The sequence below is a fragment of the Girardinichthys multiradiatus genome, chromosome 4 (genome assembly GCF_021462225.1).
Source record: "Girardinichthys multiradiatus isolate DD_20200921_A chromosome 4, DD_fGirMul_XY1, whole genome shotgun sequence".
Taxonomy (NCBI): Eukaryota; Metazoa; Chordata; class Actinopteri; order Cyprinodontiformes; family Goodeidae; genus Girardinichthys; species Girardinichthys multiradiatus.
In genome coordinates, this window is record NC_061797.1 from 48,708,612 (window position 1) to 48,729,999 (window position 21,388).

The 21,388-nt window shown below is 43.1% G+C and overlaps 1 protein-coding gene across 1 annotated transcript in view; it reads right to left on the bottom strand.

Annotated features, from left to right (window-relative positions):
* Positions 1 to 21,388, bottom strand: part of cngb1a (cyclic nucleotide gated channel subunit beta 1a) — a 34,615-nt gene continuing 13,227 nt past the window's right edge. Inside the window, exons 19-38 of the mRNA XM_047362514.1 lie at positions 18,239 to 18,461; positions 17,750 to 17,795; positions 17,288 to 17,578; positions 13,922 to 14,063; positions 10,947 to 11,042; positions 10,715 to 10,863; positions 10,201 to 10,410; positions 8,939 to 9,147; positions 8,800 to 8,850; positions 8,498 to 8,584; positions 8,359 to 8,423; positions 7,908 to 8,030; positions 7,000 to 7,141; positions 6,724 to 6,883; positions 5,248 to 5,345; positions 5,069 to 5,152; positions 4,871 to 4,989; positions 2,632 to 2,778; positions 1,633 to 1,822; positions 1 to 1,369 (exon numbers count right to left, since the gene is read on the bottom strand). Of these exons, the coding sequence (XP_047218470.1) occupies positions 1,127 to 1,369; positions 1,633 to 1,822; positions 2,632 to 2,778; positions 4,871 to 4,989; positions 5,069 to 5,152; positions 5,248 to 5,345; positions 6,724 to 6,883; positions 7,000 to 7,141; positions 7,908 to 8,030; positions 8,359 to 8,423; positions 8,498 to 8,584; positions 8,800 to 8,850; positions 8,939 to 9,147; positions 10,201 to 10,410; positions 10,715 to 10,863; positions 10,947 to 11,042; positions 13,922 to 14,063; positions 17,288 to 17,578; positions 17,750 to 17,795; positions 18,239 to 18,461 (2,875 nt within the window). The 3' untranslated portion in view covers positions 1 to 1,126. The remainder of the gene's footprint in view (positions 1,370 to 1,632; positions 1,823 to 2,631; positions 2,779 to 4,870; positions 4,990 to 5,068; positions 5,153 to 5,247; positions 5,346 to 6,723; positions 6,884 to 6,999; positions 7,142 to 7,907; positions 8,031 to 8,358; positions 8,424 to 8,497; positions 8,585 to 8,799; positions 8,851 to 8,938; positions 9,148 to 10,200; positions 10,411 to 10,714; positions 10,864 to 10,946; positions 11,043 to 13,921; positions 14,064 to 17,287; positions 17,579 to 17,749; positions 17,796 to 18,238; positions 18,462 to 21,388) is intronic.

Here is a 21,388-nt window from a genome sequence, read left to right on the forward strand (position 1 = left end):
TGGTACAAACAGCTTGTTTTTTATTCCCGTCAGTCGGAAAACATTCCAAACATTTGGAAACAAAGTCAAGATCAAAGCAGCTCCTCAAACTTCTTCTACTGTCCGACTAATCAGCAGCTTCCTGTGCCTCAGTCTCATTTCCTCCTTTCCTAGTTTGTCCATGTTTCCTCTGCAGCTTCAGCTGGAACAGCAAACCCTTCCTGTTTCCTGAACCTCTAAGATCTCTGCAGGGATTCAGCCTTAGCAGAAGCTTCTGCTCAATGAACCATCTGAGCTCTGACTGTTCACACTGAATGCTTCAACAGTTTAATCCAGCTAAACGTTCAACATGGGGGTTCTGTTAGAAACAGAAAGCTCCTTTCAAATATGTTTATTTTACAACAGGGGATATTTTACAGATTCAGAATTTCACTTTGAGTAAATGGTGTTGGATATGGAGGTGGCAGGGAGGGCAGTAGGAAGACCAGAAGGATTATGGGTGTTGTGAAGGATCAGCAGAGGGTTGGAGTAACATAGGTCTAGTTGCTGTGGTGCCCCCTAAAGGCTGCAGTTGGGAGGACAAAACATTTAAAGGGATGTTGGAATCGCCCTGAAATATGCATCATTTTGTCTCTGAGTTTTTATTGACTTTCCTATCTGCTAACCTGTCTGCTCCAGCTCTGCAAAGACTTTAAACGGCACAAAGAATTTCAAGCGATAGGTTAGTGCACCCCTCTGAGAGCAGGATGAGTCAGAGACATTTTTTTTTATATTCTCCAAAGAATATTTAAGTGAAAAACATGTTGAGAATAATAATGTTTGTGTTAGAGCTACAGAGCAGAACTTTCAGTCCATCAACCAGAAGGAATGCTGCTCAGCATCGTCCACTCTTCATCCTCTCTAATAAACAGGAGGACGCATCTAAAAGCTTCAGTTCAGTGAGAAAAACAGATGTGGTAGATTATATTAAAGCTGCAAGACACAAGCTAGGAACTCTGGGAAACGGAGTTTCTTTCATCACTTCTCTTTTTGGGTGGTTTCCTCTCCCTGTGGTAGCGGCGCCCCCCACTGACGCGTTAGCTGGCTCATGTGGCCAAAGGTGGTACTGCAGTTTTCCATGCAAACAAAAATAAAGGAGGAATTCAACTTATTTCTTTTCCTCTTCCTCTTTTTTCTCCTTCTCTTCCACCCCCTTCTTTGTCTCATCTGCTGACACCTCCACAGTCAGAAGCTCCTCCCCTCCCTGCCGTGGCGTCATCCTGATGATGACGGAGCTGTCCGCCGTCTCTGCTACAGACTCATCTTTGTCGTCTGGGGCCAGGGTCCGAGGGACCGGAGAGCGGCGGTGCATTGGAGAAGGGGGCGGGGCTGGAGAGATGGTGGGAGGAGCCTGATAAAACAAAGATGGAAGAGGAGAAGATAGTTATAGAGCCCACTCCACTGCTATTTTCTCAAAATCTACCTCCTTGAGATTGAGGTACCCAAGATACCCAACAGACCTGACAATAACATCTGGTCCTACCAGGCGTGATCGTTTCTCTGAGACCACCTTCAGAGACCATCCTACCTTATTTTCTTTCTCCATTCCCTTCCTACCATATTTATTCCCTCTCTCCTCCTTTCTTTCCCACCTCTTCCTTTTAGCTCATATACCTCTTTTTGGTCCTCAGATGGTTTGTAGGCCTTCTTCAGCTTGGCGAAGGTTCCCTCGATGCCCACCTGCTCCGTCACCTTTAGAGCAGCCTTGAACAATTTGGGGGTGTCTGGTCGGGGTGGGATGACCTCTGCTGCCTCCTTACATGTTTCCTTCTCCTCCGGCTTCTTGTCCTTGGTCAGCATTTTCCTGCACAGACACAGCCAGACAGGAAACCTGACCACACTGAGATACTGAGAGTTGCAGTGTCTGACTGACACGTTTGAGGTCTACATCTCAAAGTGGAACATCTCATCATCATCTGACTGAGCAGAAAACCTGAGGAGGATCACAGAGGGCTCATGTGACCCGTTTCTCCCGGACAAAGTAGATCGCGCAGCCTGAGCTGATTAGAGACGAGCGTAATCCCGTTGAGGACAGATCGGACAGAGGAAGGAGAACCAAGGAAACCAATGGGACTGGGAATGTCCAAGACTGGTATCCAGAACTTTTACAGTAGTTTGACTAATTATCTGCTTCCTTTGGACTCTGGTGGCTCTGATCCAGTGATCTGTCACACTAGACCTTTCAGAATCTGCTGCAGGTGATGCTGTGGTTGATCAGCAGAGAGCATCACTAATGGCCTAATCACATTACTAATCAGTTCTGTCTCTCTGAGCTTTCTGAGACAGAAACAGGAAGTGGACTGACCTGCTATGATGATGCTGTATGACACCATCCAAACTGTCCAATCAATGAGCAACTGTGACCTTACATTTCCTCCTGTGGATTGAGTGGATCATTTTCCCTACTGATCAGAATCAATTCATCAGTTCCAGTGGATCATCATAGATCCAACTGTTGTTTTCTGCCTTATAATAAAATATTCAGAAATAACCTTCAATAAAGCAATAAAAAAGGCATCTGTTGCCAGGCTGCTCAGATATGTTGTCTTTAACACTCAATAGTAACCAATCACATTACAGGACCCGGTCCAGTTTGGTCTCGTCAGATCTTACTTGGTCTTCTTGCGCAGGAGTTTCTGGGACTCAGGGTAATGGACCAGAATCTCTGCCAGGTCCTTCTTATCCAGGATGAAAAGGTTGGCAAATCCATGCGCCTTCACATTGGCTGTCCGCCGGTTTCCTCCGCCCCCTGCCAGCAGACTGAGCAATCAGAGACAAAGACAGCTGTCAGAAGATTTTAAAGCTTTTAAATTTTTAACTTAATTTTAAGTAAAATGTGGAATGGACAATGTTAGTGTTTGTCCTGAAGGGTATTAGCATATTGTGATAAAGTTCATTATTTTCCATATGTAATGATGAAAATTTCACATTCATATATTTTAGATTCATTGCACACTAACTGAAATATTTCAGGTCTTTTATTGTCTTAATACGGATGATTTTGGCATACAGCTCATGAAAACCCAAAATTCCTATCTCACAAAATTAGCATATCATTAAAAGGGTCTCTAAACGAGCTATGAACCTAATCATCTGAATCAACGAGTTAACTCTAAACACCTGCAAAAGATTCCTGAGGCCTTTAAAACTCCCAGCCTGGTTCATCACTCAAAACCCCAATCATGGGTAAGACTGCCGACCTGACTGCTGTCCAGAAGGCCACTATTGACACCCTCAAGCAAGAGGGTAAGACACAGAAAGAAATTTCTGAACAAATAGGCTGTTCCCAGAGTGCTGTATCAAGGCACCTCAGTGGGAAGTCTGTGGGAAGGAAAAAGTGTGGCAGAAAATGCTGCACAACGAGAAGAGGTGACCGGACCCTGAGGAAGATTGTGGAGAAGGGACGATTCCAGACCTTGGGGGACCTGCGGAAGCAGTGGACTGAGTCTGGAGTAGAAACATCCAGAGCCACCGTGCACAGGCGTGTGCAGGAAATGGGCTACAGGTGCCGCATTCTCCAGGTCAAGCCACTTTTGAACCAGAAACAGCGGCAGAAGCGCCTGACCTGGGCTACAGAGAAGCAGCACTGGACTGTTGCTCAGTGGTCCAAAGTACTTTTTTCGGATTAAAGCAAATTCTGCATGTCATTCGGAAATCAAGGTGCCAGAGTCTGGAGGAAGACTGGGGAGAAGGAAATGCCAAAATGCCAGAAGTCCAGTGTCAAGTACCCACAGTCAGTGATGGTCTGGGGTGCCGTGTCAGCTGCTGGTGTTGGTCCACTGTGTTTTATCAAGGGCAGGGTCAATGCAGCTAGCTATCAGGAGATTTTGGAGCACTTCATGCTTCCATCTGCTGAAAAGCTTTATGGAGATGAAGATTTCATTTTTCAGCACGACCTGGCACCTGCTCACAGTGCCAAAACCACTGGTAAATGGTTTACTGACCATGGTATCACTGTGCTCAATTGGCCTGCCAACTCTCCTGACCTGAACCCCATAGAGAATCTGTGGGATATTGTGAAGAGAACGTTGAGAGACTCAAGACCCAACACTCTGGATGAGCTAAAGGCCGCTATCGAAGCATCCTGGGCCTCCATAAGACCTCAGCAGTGCCACAGGCTGATTGCCTCCATGCCACGCCGCATTGAAGCAGTCATTTCTGCAAAAGGATTCCCGATCAAGTATTGAGTGCATAACTGTACATGATTATTTGAAGGTTGACGTTTTTTGTATTAAAAACACTTTTCTTTTATTGGTCGGATGAAATATGCTAATTTTGTGAGATAGGAATTTTGGGTTTTCATGAGCTGTATGCCAAAATCATCCGTATTAAGACAATAAAAGACCTGAAATATTTCAGTTAGTGTGCAATGAATCTAAAATATATCAATGTTAAATTTTCACAATATCACAATATGCTAATGTTTTGAGAAGGACCTGTATGTTCATGTCATACGTGTGCTTTTGAACACAAGTCTGAGCAGTTGCAGAGTAATTAAAACACAACAGCAGCTGAGGCTTATGTTACCTCATTAAATAAACCAATATAAGGTCTGTCCAAATAGTCCTCTTGCTCCTGTTGTTTGAGGAAATATTTGTCAGTGTTACAGCAATCTGCTCCTGTTTGTGTTTGACAGACAGAGATGAGGGAAAACTCGAACCACAGTCTGTCTCATCACAAGATTAACTGCAAAATGTATTCCCATCCTGTATGTGAGGAGGTGGCAGACCTTTTCAGTCTGCAGAGTATGAAGGTTTCAGTCAGTCTGCAGAGCTGGAAGACTTTTGGTCAGTCTGCATGTTCATGTTACTGTGTCACATGCAACAACAAAATGGCTGGAGGTAACTCTGACCTGATCTCTCCAAACACAGAACCGGCTCTGATGGTGACGAACACAGTCTGGAGGTCAGGACCACCCACTACCTGAACCTCTCCCTGCTTGATAATGTACATCTCTCTTCCAATCTCCCCCTGAAACACACGCAGAACACATTAGCGCCACATGCAGCTCAGCAGAAGCTCCTGAAAACATCCACAGGTGTGCTCTCACCTTTTTACACACAAAGTCTCCAGGCAGGTACACAACAGACTTGAGCCTGGTTAGCATGTCAAACATCATCTGCCTGTCGCAGCCCTGCAACACACACACACACATAGGAGAGAGGTTTTCATTCAGCTGGTCTCTGCAACAGATGTTTGATGTTGGTCCAGTTGGTCTGTGTTTCTGACCTGAAACAGAGCCACTTTGCTGACAATGGAATAGTTGACGTCTACGGCGATGTCCAGTCTCATTTTAGCAGGAAGTTGAATCAGGAGCTCCTGTTCATCTGCACAGGAAACACACAGTCACCATGAACTTGACATGAGGCGTTCAGGAACACAGTGTTTATCCACACTTGAACATCCTTCCAGATGTATCTGAGCTCATTTCAGCTGTCCATCACTTTTTAGCTGTTTATCATCAGCATCCAGGCACAAATCAGATGCGACTTGCAGCTTCACCATTTTAATCCTAAAGCAAACACTTGTCATCACCACAGAACTGAGTGAAGATGGACGCTGTGATCAGGTTGTAGTCTTAGCAGGATCATAGGGGGACATGTCCTGCTTCAGATTCTCCATGACCAGGTCGCGCTGGTGCATACTGGTATCCACATGGTGGACCAACTTCTTCTGCTGTCCTCCCTCCATGAACCCAGTACACTGTCACCATGATGGAAACTCCTCAAGATTTCTCTTTAAATGCCCCAGAACACCTAACGGAGATACTGCAAACATCATCCACATCCCATATTATTAAGCTATATATAGATATAGATATATATAGAGTTGTATGACAGAGATCCTTATGATTTCTGTCTTCTGATGGTACTGACCAATCAGAACCACACAATCCAGCTTGAATACAACAGAATCCTTTAATTCTGTGAGAAGAGACAACATGATGGGTTGTTCCTTCTCAACATGAGAAATATAATGTATCACAATACGAGATCCGCTGCCTGAAAACAGAGGGTTAGACGATCTCTTCTTGATTTTCTAGAATTTATGATGCTCATTATGTGAAACTGTTCAGAACCAAAACTAGAATAACTTTGTAGTTGGAGCATGATCACCTCTGAGCTGTAAAGGAGGCCTCCTGAGGGTCCTTAGGAGAAACATCTCACAGAGACTGCTGGTGTCCTTCTATCGCTGCTCCATTGAGAGCATACTGGCCTACTGCATCTATGTGGTCCATCAGCTGTACAGTGGCTCAGTGGGAAGAACTCCAGAGGGTCATTAATGTGACCCAAAAGATTGTTGACTGCCCTCTCCCCACACTGGAAGAACTATACAGGTCCTGTTGTCTCCAAAAAGCCAAGAGCATCATGAAGGACACTTCTCCCCTGGGTCACACTCTGTTTGAACTGGTACCGTCAGGCTACAGATCCATTAAAGCAAGGACAAGAGGACTCAACGAGGCAGATTCAACTCAACACATCCAGAATGTAAAGGAGATGCAGTAATGGGAATGTGTTTCAGAATGAATCTGGTTTCACTTTATCTTATTTTCTTATTTGCTTCTGTTTTTTTTACATAAATGATTTATTGCTCTGTGTACAGACCAGACAGAGTTTTCTCAGTTCCATTTACTTGACAATACAATGACAAGAGAGCATGTTCTGATTCTGGATGATCTCATACTCAGACTGTTCAGCTCCTTACCCAACATGCCCTGAATCTTCCAGGTGTAGTCGTACCAGGTCTTGATGCGGTTCTGGACTTCTCGGGGGATGTTGTAGGAGTTCATGTACTTGATGGTGTTGTCCATACAGGCCCGGTAGTAGTTTTCACCTGCTGTTGCTGCTCCGACTACATCTCTCATCTGAGGGAGAGAAATGACACCAAATGCAGGTGGACAAATATGTACAAAACAAAATACTATGAACCCAGTCTTCCAAACAGAACCGGAATCCCTGTACAGTTCAGTTGTGGACTAACCTGACCGATCATGATGGAGAAAGCAAACACACCCACAAAGTAGTTGATGAGCTGGAAGCAGATCTCAAAGACGGTGGTGGGATCCGGCAGTCCTCCGATGGTGATTAGCGTCTTCACAGCAAAGTAGTAACAGCGGATGTAACTATGGAAACAGAAACATCCCATCACTGACAGGAAGTCTAACAACAAGCCAGAATCTCATGAAGTGAAAACCGGATAGAAGACCTCCTGATTTTACTGATGTGGTGTCAGTACCCTCAGCTAAGAGAAGAAGGTTATGCTCAATGTTGTACGACCTCCTTTTGACAGATAGATGAACTGATGTTAAACTGAATGTTTCAGTGCAGAAGGTGTCTTCACACTGAGAGTTTTCCAGACGTTTGTTCAGGAACAGAGACTTTCTGTTGTCTTTTATTAATTGCATAAGTTGTCAGCCGGGAACCTGCTATTAACAATAACACCTGAATGATGTAAGACCTCTAGTGGTCATGAGGAAAACTGCATATTAAGCATTATAATTCTGTAATTAGGCTGCTGTCACACTGTTTCCTGTCCTACCATGTATGTCTGCATGTTGTAAAGCATCTGTTGTGCCGGTCTAAATGTGAAGAAATGTAGAAGGGAGGAGAGTCCTGAGGTGTCTTTGACGTATCTGTGGAGCTTTTGATAATCGTTAATACTGGAGATCAGTAGGTTGACATCACAGTGTCCTGCTGCGTTTAGAACAGGTAAGTTACTTTTTGTGATGTCACCACCTCATTTACTGTTCTCACCCTGGGACAAATTCAGAAACATCCAAGTTTCTCATTCTGTGTAACTTAGTGAGATCTCTAACTAAAGGTGTGAATAACAGCCTGAAAACAGGACTGATGTGCACAGCAAAGGCCCATCTCTGGAGAAGTTCTTACGCATTGCCTTTTCCATTGTAGACCCATTTGGTGGATCCCAGTCCTTCATAGTCGGAGCCCCAGTAGAAGAGACAGGCATTGATGTGCAGTGAGTACAGCAGGTAGGTGGAGGTCCGAATTACCCTGACACACAACAACAACAAAGATGTGACAACTTTAAAGAACACGTGCAGTAAATAACAGTAGCTGGTGACCCTCAAGGATCCCTACTAGGTCAGGTATGTTTTCAGAATGTGGCCGCAGTTTTGGCTCTGCTTGGTTCTGGTTGTCCAAGACATAAACACTCTCTTCAGTGAGGACAAAGTGAACCTTTTCACCACAATAGAGCCTTAAATAAGAGTTACAAAACTATGAACAACTGGTCTGCAGAGGACTGAATAAACAAAGATGGATAGATGGATGGATGGATGGATGGAAACAGTTGTAGTTGCATTTCTGTGTGGTTCCTCACCTGTAGATGTATGCCTTCTTCATCACTGCCTCCATTCTGTCGTTGAACTCAAAGAAGACCATGTACTAAGAGAGAAGCAACAATGAGCTGTATATCCTGGAAACATGAAGCTGAGTGAAGCTGAGGAACATCATGTCACCTTCAGCAAGCGAGGGAATCTAAGCAGAGAGTTCACTCCTGTGAAGTAGTAAAATATCTCCATGGGGAACAGGCTGATGACGTCCATCTGAGAACCAAACAAAAAGCAATCCGTTCAGTGGAAATTAGAACCAAATCATTGAGACACTGAAGGATTGTTCCTTCTGCAGCAGAAACATCATCACTCACAAGATCAGCTTTAATTAGCAGTTAGCAAAAGAGGGTTAATAAAAAGTAGATTAACATCTAATAAATGCTTTCTAAGAGCTGAAATGTGAAGATAAAAGATAGACTTGTTCTCACCTTAAACCTCTCAGTGGTCATGTAATGTTCCCTCATATCCTTTTTATCACACTGTCAAATAAAACCAGTGAAACCAGTTAAAGGTGTATCTGCAGCGGCAGTGACAAAATCAGAAAGACATTTGTCTCCGTCTACAGACCACGATGTCTCCTCCACGGACAAACTGCAGTCTGGGCTGGAAGATGAGGATGTCTGCGATGTAGATGAAGTCACAGGTGTAGTCGGCCAGCAGCCACAGATAGAGGCTCTCCGGGGTCTGGTAGGGGAATGCCCACCGGACCGGGATCAGCCACACATTCCAGTTCCACGCCGCCACCACGAAGAACAGCCAGATGACGTAGATCAGATCTGAGGGGCAGAAAGTGTGGAAAAGGTCAGGAATTATGGGAATGTTATTTGAAACTGGAAACCGGCAGCAATCTGGACTCATATTTCTGTCTGATTATGAAATACTCATGAGAATCCAGACTTATTATTCCTTTAGGGTGACGAGATGTTCAAGAGACTATAGATTAATCATTCTGTTTGGTAACAAGACATTCAGGAAAATCTAGATTTCTCATTCTGCGGACTACTGAGATGGACTCCCTCCCCTCACCATCCTCAACACTGTGTCTTCTGTGGACCATTTCTAGTTCCTAGGAACCACTCTTTCTCAGGACACCCTTTCTGGTCCTCACACATAGACATTGTTCAGAAGAAGGTCCATCAGAGGTTGTACTTCCTGTGGCAACTCAAGAAGTATAACTTTCCACAGCTGCTATTCATCTTCTACATTCAGTCTGTCTTGTCTTCGTCCATCTCAGTGTGGTTTTGGCTCATCCACCAAACAGTCCGGACTGCAACGAACAATCAAGTCTGCAGAGAGAATCATCAGAGCTGACCTTCCCACTATCCAGAACGTATACAGGTCAAGGGTCAGGAAAAGGGCAGCTAAGATCTCTGCAAACCCCACACATCCTGGACACAAACTGTTTAGACTTTAACCGACAGGTGGCGCTACAGAGCAATGTCAGCAGAAACGAGCCGCCACAGAGACTGCTTCTCCTCCCAGAATGTCTCTCTGAAGGACACAGTCAGAAAACCCAGATCCAAACCAGGTATATAACACTGTATACATATTTAGAAAAAACTTACTTTCATTTCTACTTTTTACATATTTATATTCAAAATTTGTTCATTGAGAGCAAAGTGGAACCAAAGTCAAATTCCTTGTTTGTGTCACAAACTAAATAATCTGGATTTAACATCTATCTCATAATTAGACACAAAAGAAAAACCTGGATTAATTTTCCCATCTGGAAACTAGAAATTCAGCAAAAACAGTTTTATCATTCCATAAACGGTAAGTTGAGGGGAATCTGGATTAATTATTAACAGGAGTTCAAGCAAAGCTCTCACCGGTGAATGGGTCAATGCTGGAGGGAAAGCGATATTCCAGGATAGCTTGGAGCCAATCAGGCATTGGGGGTAGTTTGGGAATTTTCAAGGGATGTCCCAGAAGTTCAAACTGGAACAGCTCCTCCTCCTCTGCCAGTGGTGCTGTTGTGTCATCCTTCCCCTCTCCTGGTGGAGGTGGCGGAGGAGGAGGTGGTGGAGCTTTGCTGGGGGCTGTAGGGATCAGGACAGAAATGTTAACACTGGTTTCTGGATACTCAATATTCAGATATGCTAACCTTTCACCCAGCGGCAGAACAGAGCCCTTACAAAGTTCAAACTTTCTAAAACTCTGAGGGACCTTTTCTAGACTTGCTTCCTTCCCTGCAGAAACGTATCTGGATCCTGGTTCTTTCAGAAATAAAACTCAGATCCTGCTTTCTCCTCTGCAGGAAGCCGTTTAGATCCTGCTAGATTCAGGAGAACTAACTTGATCCCGCTTTCTCCAGATAAATTATCTGGATCCAAGGCAACGTACAAGCAGAGGGACTCTCCTCCTCGGATTCATCCGGATCCACCAGGCGATCTTTCTGTCGTTCAGTCCGACCTTTAAAGAGCTTGACCAGCTCATTTAGACGGTCTTGGACCACAGTGCTGGCAACGCTGGCAACTGACTGAGGGCGTATCCTGCAGGAAAAGATTGAGATGATGAAGATGGAGGACAGGGCTAGAGCAGGAAGCTCACACCATGATTCTGTCTGGGATCTTACTCGTCATCTGCAGCCAGTAGGTCTCCCTGACATAACCAGGTCTTCAGACCGGCCTTCAGCAGCTCCTCATCTTCCTCGCCTGCAGACAGATCAGCTCTGTTGGAGACATGAGCACATCATCACTCTTCATACCTCAGAGATTCTCTGAACAGATGAGTAAAAGCTGCTTCAGGAGTTAGAACACTCTGTAGGTTGCACCAAGAAGTTTCATGTGGCTGCTCTCTTCATGACCATCTGGGTTTTTAATTAGTCTTTTATTTATTTTATGTTTACTTTCTTACATTAGTTCAGCATTAATGTTTCAACAAATAAACCAATACAGATCTAGATTCAGGACTACATGTGGTGTTCTACAAGAGTGAGTTCTAAGGGTGGAAATGTTCATTAACGACGCATGCAGAGCATGGAAGGTGCTAAAATATATGTTATACGCTGATGACACAATGTTTTCTGTTCTGGTATGAAATTACATCAGGTTTTTGAGATGGCTCCAAAATACTAACTAAACGAAAAAAATGATTAGATGTAAATAAATCGTCCTTATATTTGAACAAAACTAATTCTATGTTGTCTGGGAGACAGAACAGAAATAATGAAGTTAATGTTATGGTAAGATAATATAAAGGTACTAAATAAATCAAAGTAAATTAACTGAAATTCCTTGGTTTAATGTTAGACCACATAATCTACTGGAAACTGTGGGCGAAAACAAGAAAGCGTCACATAAATTATATCGCTCTATGATTTGATCATATTTGAGTCACTGTGGAGAGATTTGAGGAAACAAAAACCAATGTAATATTCGCACAATATCTGCAGTCCTGCCATGGGCCATCAGAGGGCAGATGACACCCCCCAGGCCCACACACACCACGATCCAAACACTGGTTCCTAGTCCACCAGTGGGGTCTGTCTACCTTGAGACCAGATTCAGTCATGATGGAACTAAGCCAACATCTCCAGATCCTTTCTGTAGAGCAATGCTGTTCTGGAACATGTAGGCAACCAGCTTCTCCAAGTGATGCAGAGCAGCTGTTGGATCTGGGACAGCATGTAAAAATACAAAAATACTGATTTCTGTTTTAAAACTATAAGTAATATAAATATATAAAGTCCCACTCTAATATTTTGTTGGATCATCTTTAGCTCAGATTTTAGCACCCATTCACTGTGGCATCTTCTCAATAAGCTTCTACATCTCATGACATTTATTTCTCTGAATAGATGCGTTCATTTAAAGCACGTTCTTCTCCAGCACATCCCAAAGCTTCTTAACAGGGTTAATGTCTGCACTCTGTGGTGCCCGATGTGTGAAGATGATGCTTCCTGAACCTCTCTGCCACAATCTGAGCTCGATGAATCCTGGTGTTGTTCTCTTGGAATATGTCTTTGGACAGATAATGTGGTTGAACCTGGACCTGACCGGCTGCAGGACCCCAGGTCATTGCTCTACCTCCATGGTCTGGTACTGTAGGCACCAGGCATAATGGGTCCATCACTTCTTGCTTCTCTCTTCCTACCCTGATGCTCCCATCACTCTGGAAAAGTAGCAATCTGGACTCATCAGACCACAGGACCTTCTTCTGTTGCTCCAGAATCATTTTTCTCTGCTTAGCGTCACCAATCAGTGGTTTTCTTGAGGCTCTGCAGCTGTTTTGACCCGATCCCTTCAGTTCCTTTCATTGTTTGTGTGGAAATGTTCTTCCTGTCACTGTTGAACATTGCTGGGAGTTCTGCTGTTGGTTTGCAGGACTTGATATCACCGTTTAGGTGATCACCGATCAGGGTCAATCCAGGTTTTTGTTCTGATCACGTTTCTCCTGCAAAGATGACAGTTCTTCTCTATCCGTACAGGTATTAATGATGTATTGGACGGTTCTTAACCCAGTTTTAGGAGCTCCAGGAATCTTCTCACGTTTCTTTGCTTGAAGCTGATAATTCGACCTGTTCTGAAACAAATTAGCATCTTTTCTACAGCGACTGGACGTGGTTGATAAGGAAATGAGAAGCTGATCACTGCTTCAGTTTGGGTTTTAGTTTTGTTGTCGGCTGAAACATGATTATCTATGGAGTAATTATCCAATGGGAGGCTCTTACCTGCTGTTAGATCCAGGTATGGACATGTTTTAGACAAGTGTGGACAGGTGGCAATGTGGTTAATAAAATAACTGATGAAGGATTTGTTAAATTGTGTCATGTGGGTTAATAATGTAGACGTTTATACTTCAACTTCCTCCTTTTTAGATTTTTTAGGTAAAATTTTTAGGTAAAAATGTAAAAATTATTAATGTTTATGAATCTTAAGCAGTAATAATGTGTTGATTTAAAATGAGACATTGTTCCATGGGTCTGTTGTCCAGTCTGTTATGATTTTAGTTTCCTGCTGATGGTTCTGAATATGACATACAGTTTATCACTGGGCCCACATCTACAGCTGTACGTACCATCACTGCCCAGGACAAGTCTCCCCTCCTGGAGATTTTAACGTGCTTCAGTCAATGAACTGAACCAGAACCTTTAGAGTTACTGGTTCAGTTACCAGAACCCTTAGAGTTACTGGTTCAGTTCGTTGACCTGCTTCAAGCACAACAGTTCTGACCCAGTCACCCATCTTTTCTACTCCCATTGAATAAAACTACAGTATTTCTGCCTATTGCTGAGTTTCTGGAAAGAACATGGATTTTTTGTCGGTTGATTTAATCAGGTTTTAGCTTTTGTTGTTTTAAATTCACATTTTTCCGCTTCTTTCATTTTTGTGACCCATAAATGTTAACGTCATTCTTTTCCTGTCTTTCTTGTCTTTTACATAATGTAATATTTTAACGATCTTAATAACTTTGAGCCGCCTCATGTGTAAACCTAAAGATAAACCATTTAACTAAAAATAAAATCTTCAGTCTGTTTGCACTCTGTGAATTTAAACTGAAATGTTCTGGTTGTTGCACAGCGCCCCCACCAGGCCTGCCTGCTGTTACCTGAGCTCTGGGACCATCAGAGTATTGGACTCCGGTTCTGGGGTTGTGATTATTTGTGGGATGTTCAGGTTGTGTCTGTGCAGCACTCTATGATCTGCATCGTCCACCCTCAGCACGGGGGCTTCAGTTTTCCTGCAGCTCTCTGAGGAGCAGACCACAAAACAAGTGTTGGAGCTTCAGGGAACGTTGATGGAGCGCTGAGACAGCAAGAAAACAGAGAAATCCTGGATCTGAGTTGCGCTGACTGCCTGCTGCTTCCTCAAACAAACACATTTAGAGCAGCCGTTGGAACGGAAATTTTAAATCTAAAAACTAAAAATTTGAACAATTAGACTTTAGTTACAGCATGAGAATATGATAATGTGACAGAACAAAGAACATGTAAAAGCTCCTGTTAATTGGGACATAAACTGACTCAATGCAGGCAGTCTTACAAATATTAACAGAATCAGTCAAATCTTTGCAATAACAATCTCCTGCAAAACAAAAGTAAAGGATGACAATCACTCTGGATTTACTCAGATCTCAAGATTTATTCCAACAGGGATGAAGTTTGGGAAAAATATCACATAGTTAAAGGTTTGACTGATCAGGAAATCTCTAGAGAAACGACGACTGAAGGAATACAAAATCAAGTTAATAAAGACAGTTTATTAAACCCCAGACAGTTTGAGAATTACTGAACGGTATCTAGAAAAGGGTTCCAGGATTTCTCCTCTGTGGCTCCCAATGAATGATGAATTCTGTTTATTGAATTTATTGAATATTTAATTTGATTTAAAAGGAGCTAAAAGCTGCAGAAACATCTGATGTTAACAGTTATTGATCAATAAGATGTCAGGTCTGGTTTTTGGTCTGGGCTCACATTTTTTCTATGACTGCCTTCATTCAGAAATCATTCATTTGTCGTTTTTAGTATTTTTAGAATTTTTTGGTCCATTGCTTTTCATCTGGTCTACCTTTACCATCTGCCTGATGTTCCATGTTTTCCTTTACAGCAGATGTTCCTTCAGCAGTTTCTGTCGGTTCTGATTGTTTTAAACGGTGTTCCACATGGTTCCTCCCTCAGACCCTGTTTTTTAAATAATATTGAGTTAAGCTTAACTTTTAATATATTTTAAAAGCCTTCCTTTCATTTATGAATTAGATTAGCTTTAAGCTATTTTCCTCAGTGCACCATTTATGAACAGTTGTTTTTATTTTATTAGGAAAACATTGAAATAAAACAACTGTGTAATTTGTCAGTGCACTATGATTTTCTGTTATTGTAGAAACGCTTCATATTTTCTCAGAATCACAGAAAACAAGATTTATAAATAGTGAAGCTGTAATCTTCTGTTTCCTGATTCCTGTTACTGTCCTGCAGTGACAGATTGATATAACGTCAAGTTTCTAACGAATGGATCATTCTCTATGCAGATGACACTGTTATTTACATGTTCAACACTCCCTACAGTCTGTCTTTAGCTTGCCCCCAAATAAACTTTAATACCACGGTAACCCAAACCACTGATCCAGAAAAGGATGCTGGGTTTTTTGAGAGCGTTATGCTGCCACCAAGGTGCTTTTTTTCCAAGAATCTCCATGGTTATTCCAAACCTCATCATACAGACTGACATTTTTATGTCATTTAGAAACTACATCCAACCATTCCTCTAAGAAATCCCAGCAGCCGCTCAGCATGACAGAACCTAATCTGTGCTTCACTATCAAAATTTTTTTCTTGACTTTCAGGTCTCAGTAATCAAGTCTAAATCTATTTTGTTCCCTCAGGGGCTTTTCTATAAACTTTTATTTGTTTAAGAGTCGTGTTTGTGCCTTTTCTGTATGCAGCAGTTTCCACCTGCATTTTTTGCCAACAGAGTTCAATAGTTCAGCTTTAGAACGGAGACCTGAACTGAAGTTTTTTTCTTGTTTTAGAGCCACTGAGTCCATTAACAACATTTGTGAAGCTGTGGTGTCACTAAGACAGAAACAACACAAGCAAATTGACCAAATAGGAGCTGGTAAACGCTCACACCCAGCCTCGTTTGGAAGGCATTCTGGGATCTAGAAGCAGCAGCAGGAAGTGCAGGGTTATGCAGCAAGTTGGTGCATTTATAGCCCGAAAAGTTCATCATCAAACAACTGATCTGATCAGAAGGAAACATTGTTTTACCGACGAACTGTAGGTTTGACACAACACAAATAACACAGCAGTCCTGCGTTAGATTGGACATGTGTGTGTCTTCATAATAATCCCCAAGACAGTCTGACCTGGCGCCTGATCTCAGTCTCATTGGACAATGTCCACATCTCCAAACTCAATACAAAAAAAAACAATAAAAAATTATTTTCATTGGTTGAATAACTGCAGAGAGGATCTTCATGGCTTACTGTCCCTCCATCCAGGACTTATACAGGTCTAGGGTCATGAAATAAGCAACATCTCTGCAGACCCCACACATCCTAAACACAAACAGTTTAGACGTTTACCTTCAGGTGGCGCTACAGAGCTCTGCTTGCAGAAACCAGCCACCAGAGAGACAGTTTCTTCCCTAGTTGTCCCTGACTGTCAGAGAACCTAGATCCATACCAGGCAGATTTACACAATTCATCATATCTTACATTTTATAAAAACACTGTATATATACATATTTACAAGAAAAATTGTTTTTGTTTTGGTTGTTATATATTTATGTTTACAAAGTGGAAATAAAGTCTGGACTGAGACCTGAGTCTGAAGATCCAGTTTAAACTCTGCTCTTTGCTGAGTGGTTGTTGCCACACTGGTTCCTCTGCTGAGGAGCCTTTTAACAAACCTAATTAATAAAAACCTTCCTGTGAGGATGTTCAGGTCTTCTGGTTAGAACCATAGTGGGAAACAGAACCTCAGCAGACTGAAACCAGCCAGCACTTTGCTGCAGATCCATTTGGCGAAGACGTTTCCAGCTGCTTCTGTCTTTGTTGGACTTAATTTGGTTTTTCATTGTTTTAATAATTTTAAACAATTATTAATCTATTGATAATAAAATATGTGCTGCTCTGGGATTTTTCATATTATCTTTGTAACTGTAATTGTTTGTGTGTTTTCGATGTCAATGATAAAACAAATGAAATACTGAGGTGAGCTTTTCTGTCACCTTCATCTCAAGGAGCCACAGGAAGAAGGACAGAGGACAGTTCCTGTTCAATGCTCGACAGTCCAGTTTCTCAGGGTAGACGACATTACCTGAAGAGGCTGCCCACCTATGTAGTAAAGTTAAATGGCCACCAGAGGGTGCTGCATAAAGTAACAAAGCCTGGAGCAGACAAGCCTCCACCTTTGCAGATATGAGCAGCTGCTGTATTTGGCACGTTGCCGGCTGGAGCTACAGATTCAGGGTCTATCAGGTTTCTGAGGAGAGAAGCTCTGCTGTAGAATGGAGCGGTTAAGGCTGCTGAGGAAGCTGGGAAGAGCGAAGCGGCTGGTGATGCTGCTGCAGTGCTGCCGCGCCTGCTTTGGGAGCTGCAACAGCTGCTGGGTGAGCCCAACGAGTTCTGCAGGCGGGGTCGGCATGGACAGCATGGGTGGCGTCAGGTTGTGCTCGAGCATCGTTTTTCTGCAGCGCTCCATGCACTCTGCAGCAAGCGGGAACCGAAGCAGGAAACTCTTTACGGGAGCACAGATGCTGAGAACTGGATGGAGAAACATCAGTGAGAACTTCACAGCTTAAACTGAGGGATATGTGAACATGCAACCTCCAGAGAGGGACTCCACCAGGAACCACTGACTGAACCAACAGGGACTAAACTAACATGGACGGATCATTGGTGCTTCTTTGAGTCAAAGAGTTTCTCAGCTCTCACCTCCACATCCAACTGCTTCTGCTTCTTCTGGTGCAGCTGCTTTGCTCTGTAGAGAGAAGAAACATCGCAAACATGAAGCTGTTCAGCTGTTCTTAGTAAAATAATCCTGAAATCCATGATGCTTCATTTGATCTGTCTGGTCTTCATGCTAACTGGAGCTCTGAACAGAACTGTCTTCTCAGGAAGGGTGTTTCGATTGCTTCTGCTTTAGTTCACTCAGTCACAGTAGATCAGAACCAGGTGGTATCAGAACCTAACAAACAAATCAGGAGATGAATACTGATGGAACCACACTTTATGAAACCTCAGATGGACCCTGCACCATTGGTCCAGAACCTCCTCTTATATGACCTTCAGCTCTCAGACCAGGACTACATGTCTAATACATTTTAACCAGCTGCTGAGATTCTGGTTTTGTTTCGGCTCGTTAGGACAAACACTTCATCCAGTCAGAGAGTAGATGTAACTCAGTTGTTTGTGGAGAGTCACCTGCTCTGTGGAGGGGGGCGGGATCTCTTCATGGTGTGGTTCTGGTTGTTGGGTTATTGGACTCTCCAGGTCTCTCCTCTCTGATGCTGGCTCTACATCAGTGGATGAAGGAGTGATATGCTCTGTTGCTTCAGGAGCAGTGGGCGGGGGCAGGCCTCCCACCTGGTTCTCTTCAGCTCTAGATTCAAAATTTTCTTCAGCTGGACAGACGTCCACCAGAAACCTGAAATAAGGTAAGATAAATGAAAAGAGTGATGGAGGAGATGACCTGTAAGACTCCCACAGGTCTCCTCTGGGTCCAGAGAGGAGAATAACTTAGAGGGAGACACCTTGTTCTTAAACCCAGGACAATTGTGTCTCTCAGAGACAGATGAACCATGTTTACCCAACAGCTGAAGAAGTTGAAACGTTGGAGGAACCCACCCTGGGAGGATGGATCGGTCTTTTGAGAATTTAAATCGAGTGCTGCACCAGAAAGGCCGACCCAGTTTTCCAGGCGCTCTAATAAAATGGAGTTATCAACAGAATGCTGCACTAAGGTCCAATAATACCAGCACTGTGGTTCTTCCACAGTCTGCATTTATACGGATGTCATTGAACACCTTGACAAGAGCAGTCTCTGTACTGTGGTGAGCAGGAAGCCTGACTGGAAGACATCGAAGCGGTTGGTCATTGTTAGGAAGTTGTTTAACTGTTGAAACGCAGCTTTTTCAATAATCTTACTGATGAAGGGGAGGTTTGATATAGGCCTGTAGTTCTGTAGTAGCAGCTTGTCCAAGTTGCTCTTTTTCAATAGAGGTTTGATAATTGCTGTTTTTAGGGCCTGGAGGAAAACACCTGACAAAAGAGATGTTTATTATTTGTGTTAAATCAGATGTTATTACAGGCGAAGCTTTCTTAAGGAAAGCTGTGGGTAAAAGATCGAGACAGCAGGAAGAAGAGCTTAGTTGCTGTACGATTTCTTCTAAGATTTTGTAGTTTATTTGGTGAAATTGGGAAATTTTGTCAAACTCAGTTCTAGTTGGAGACAACATTGGTACTGGAGTTGATGTGGATGTTCTGACTGCCTCTCTGATCTTTTGGGTTTTTTCAGTGAAGAATTTAGCAAATTCATTGCAGGCCCTGGTAGAGTGGAGTTCAGATGCTACAGTTACAGGAGGGTTTGTTAACCTGTCGACCGTGGCAAATAATGCACGAGCATTGTTAATGTTTTTACTGATGATCTCATTTTTCAGTTGTAATTGTATATGTGGAGTCTCTCTTTATAGATGTTATAGTGAACCTGGAGTCCAGTCTTTCGCCACCTGTGTTCAGCTTGTCGACACTCCCTGTTTTCACTTCTGATCGGTGGAGCACTTTTACATGTGGACAGTGACTGTCTGTCCTGAAATACCCGTACAAAGACACCTGTGGATGTCCACTGTTTGGAGGGTTCACTCGGGACCAAACTAATTCATGACTGAGATTGTCTATCAGCATGGCTGTAAATAAGACTATCAGTGTTTAGTAAAAATGTAAAAGTCTTTTTTAATTATGCCAGTCTTGCATTCTCAAGGAAACAGATGATAGAAAAACTCCAGCGTTATCATAATGCTCCATGCCTTCTGCTTTGTGTTTGTCTATGGCAGCATTGCAGCACTACTAACAGGCCTGGCCCAGTTACTGCAGCGCTGGAGGTCATTTTCTGAGTTTTCATTTGAACGAAGACATTCTGTGTTTATGAGGTGTTAAAGCTGTGAGGGCCAGAAGGACATGTGTGATACACATGTATTCAGATTAAATCAAAAGGCCTAACCTACCTCTTCAGTTCAGTCCTGATTGGCTGAGAGAAGGATACGAAAGTAAGACTGAGTGGAGCGTATCCTAAAAACTGAGAGGCAGAGCTGGACTATTTATTGCATCTTTAGGACCATAGGTGAGGGTTGGGACATAAATGAAGCCATAAATCAAGAACTTCACTTTGAGTTCAGCTCCTTGCTCACCACCACAGACCACGGCAACACCGTCGGTACTGCAGATGGAGTTCTGATCTATTGATCTCCCGTTCCATCCTGCCATGATTCAGGAACACCATCAATCCAACTCCTCTTCCTGAAGCAAAGACCCACCTCCTGACCTGAGGGACCATGCCACCCTTTTCCTGTTAAGAACCCCTATCCTGAGCTGTGAACCTTGCCAGTGCATGAAGAAGGCCCACTCCTAAAGACACCTAAACAAACTTGCTGACTTGGTCTGTCCAACAGTAGCATCAACCTGAACAAAGAACATGACCTGACACATCACAGTCACTGGTCAAACTGGCTACAGTGGCCATTTTCCATCACTGGATCCAGGTAACAAATGGATGAACCGCTGAATTATTAAGGTGACCCTGGTTAAAGTATATTTCATACATATCGTCTTCAGTAATATTGAAATTGTTTTCTTTTAATTAAGCAGTTTCTGTTTAGGGATTGATTCTTTCGAATGGTTGAAAAGACCAGGAGTACTGGTCTCCATGTCTTCTCTGAGGTCAAGGTAACATGCTGTTCATTCATTCAGACAATGGACCTGTTGCTGAGCTTGGTTCCAAGCAACTAACAAACCTCCTAGCAAGCTAACGGTTTGTTAGCATGTCAAAGACATTGTCTTGTTTAGTGCTTGTGGCAACATCTGGGTAATCTTTCACACAGAGATGGTTTGGCTTCAAAAAGAGGAAGGGCATCATATGAATCAGTCCAGTCTGCCAACTTTGTGGAAAAGTGGTTACTGGACGGCACCACAGCCAACCAGTATCACCCTCTCTGAACCATCATTAAAAGTTGACCTTACAGGCGGTGGACATATATGCTGCCGGTTTGAAAATGTGTTAGGTAGGTCCAAACATGAGGAAATGAAGCATCAAGTCCTGGCTTTGTCAAGGCATGTGTGACTCTGTCAGTGCGCTCCCAGGTTGAACAGTGCATGTGTATTGGGATGAAGTGTGTGGAATTCCCAGTGTTCTGCATCAGTACAATACCTTTCACCTTGATGGTACGTCTCTATTTAAGGATCAACTGAACACCTGGGAATAAAAGTTCTAATGCTCTAAGAGCACCCCCAGGTGGTCCGATAATTATGAGCTTAATTTAATAAAATGTAGGCTAGGTGCCCGTCAGATCAAGCATCCTG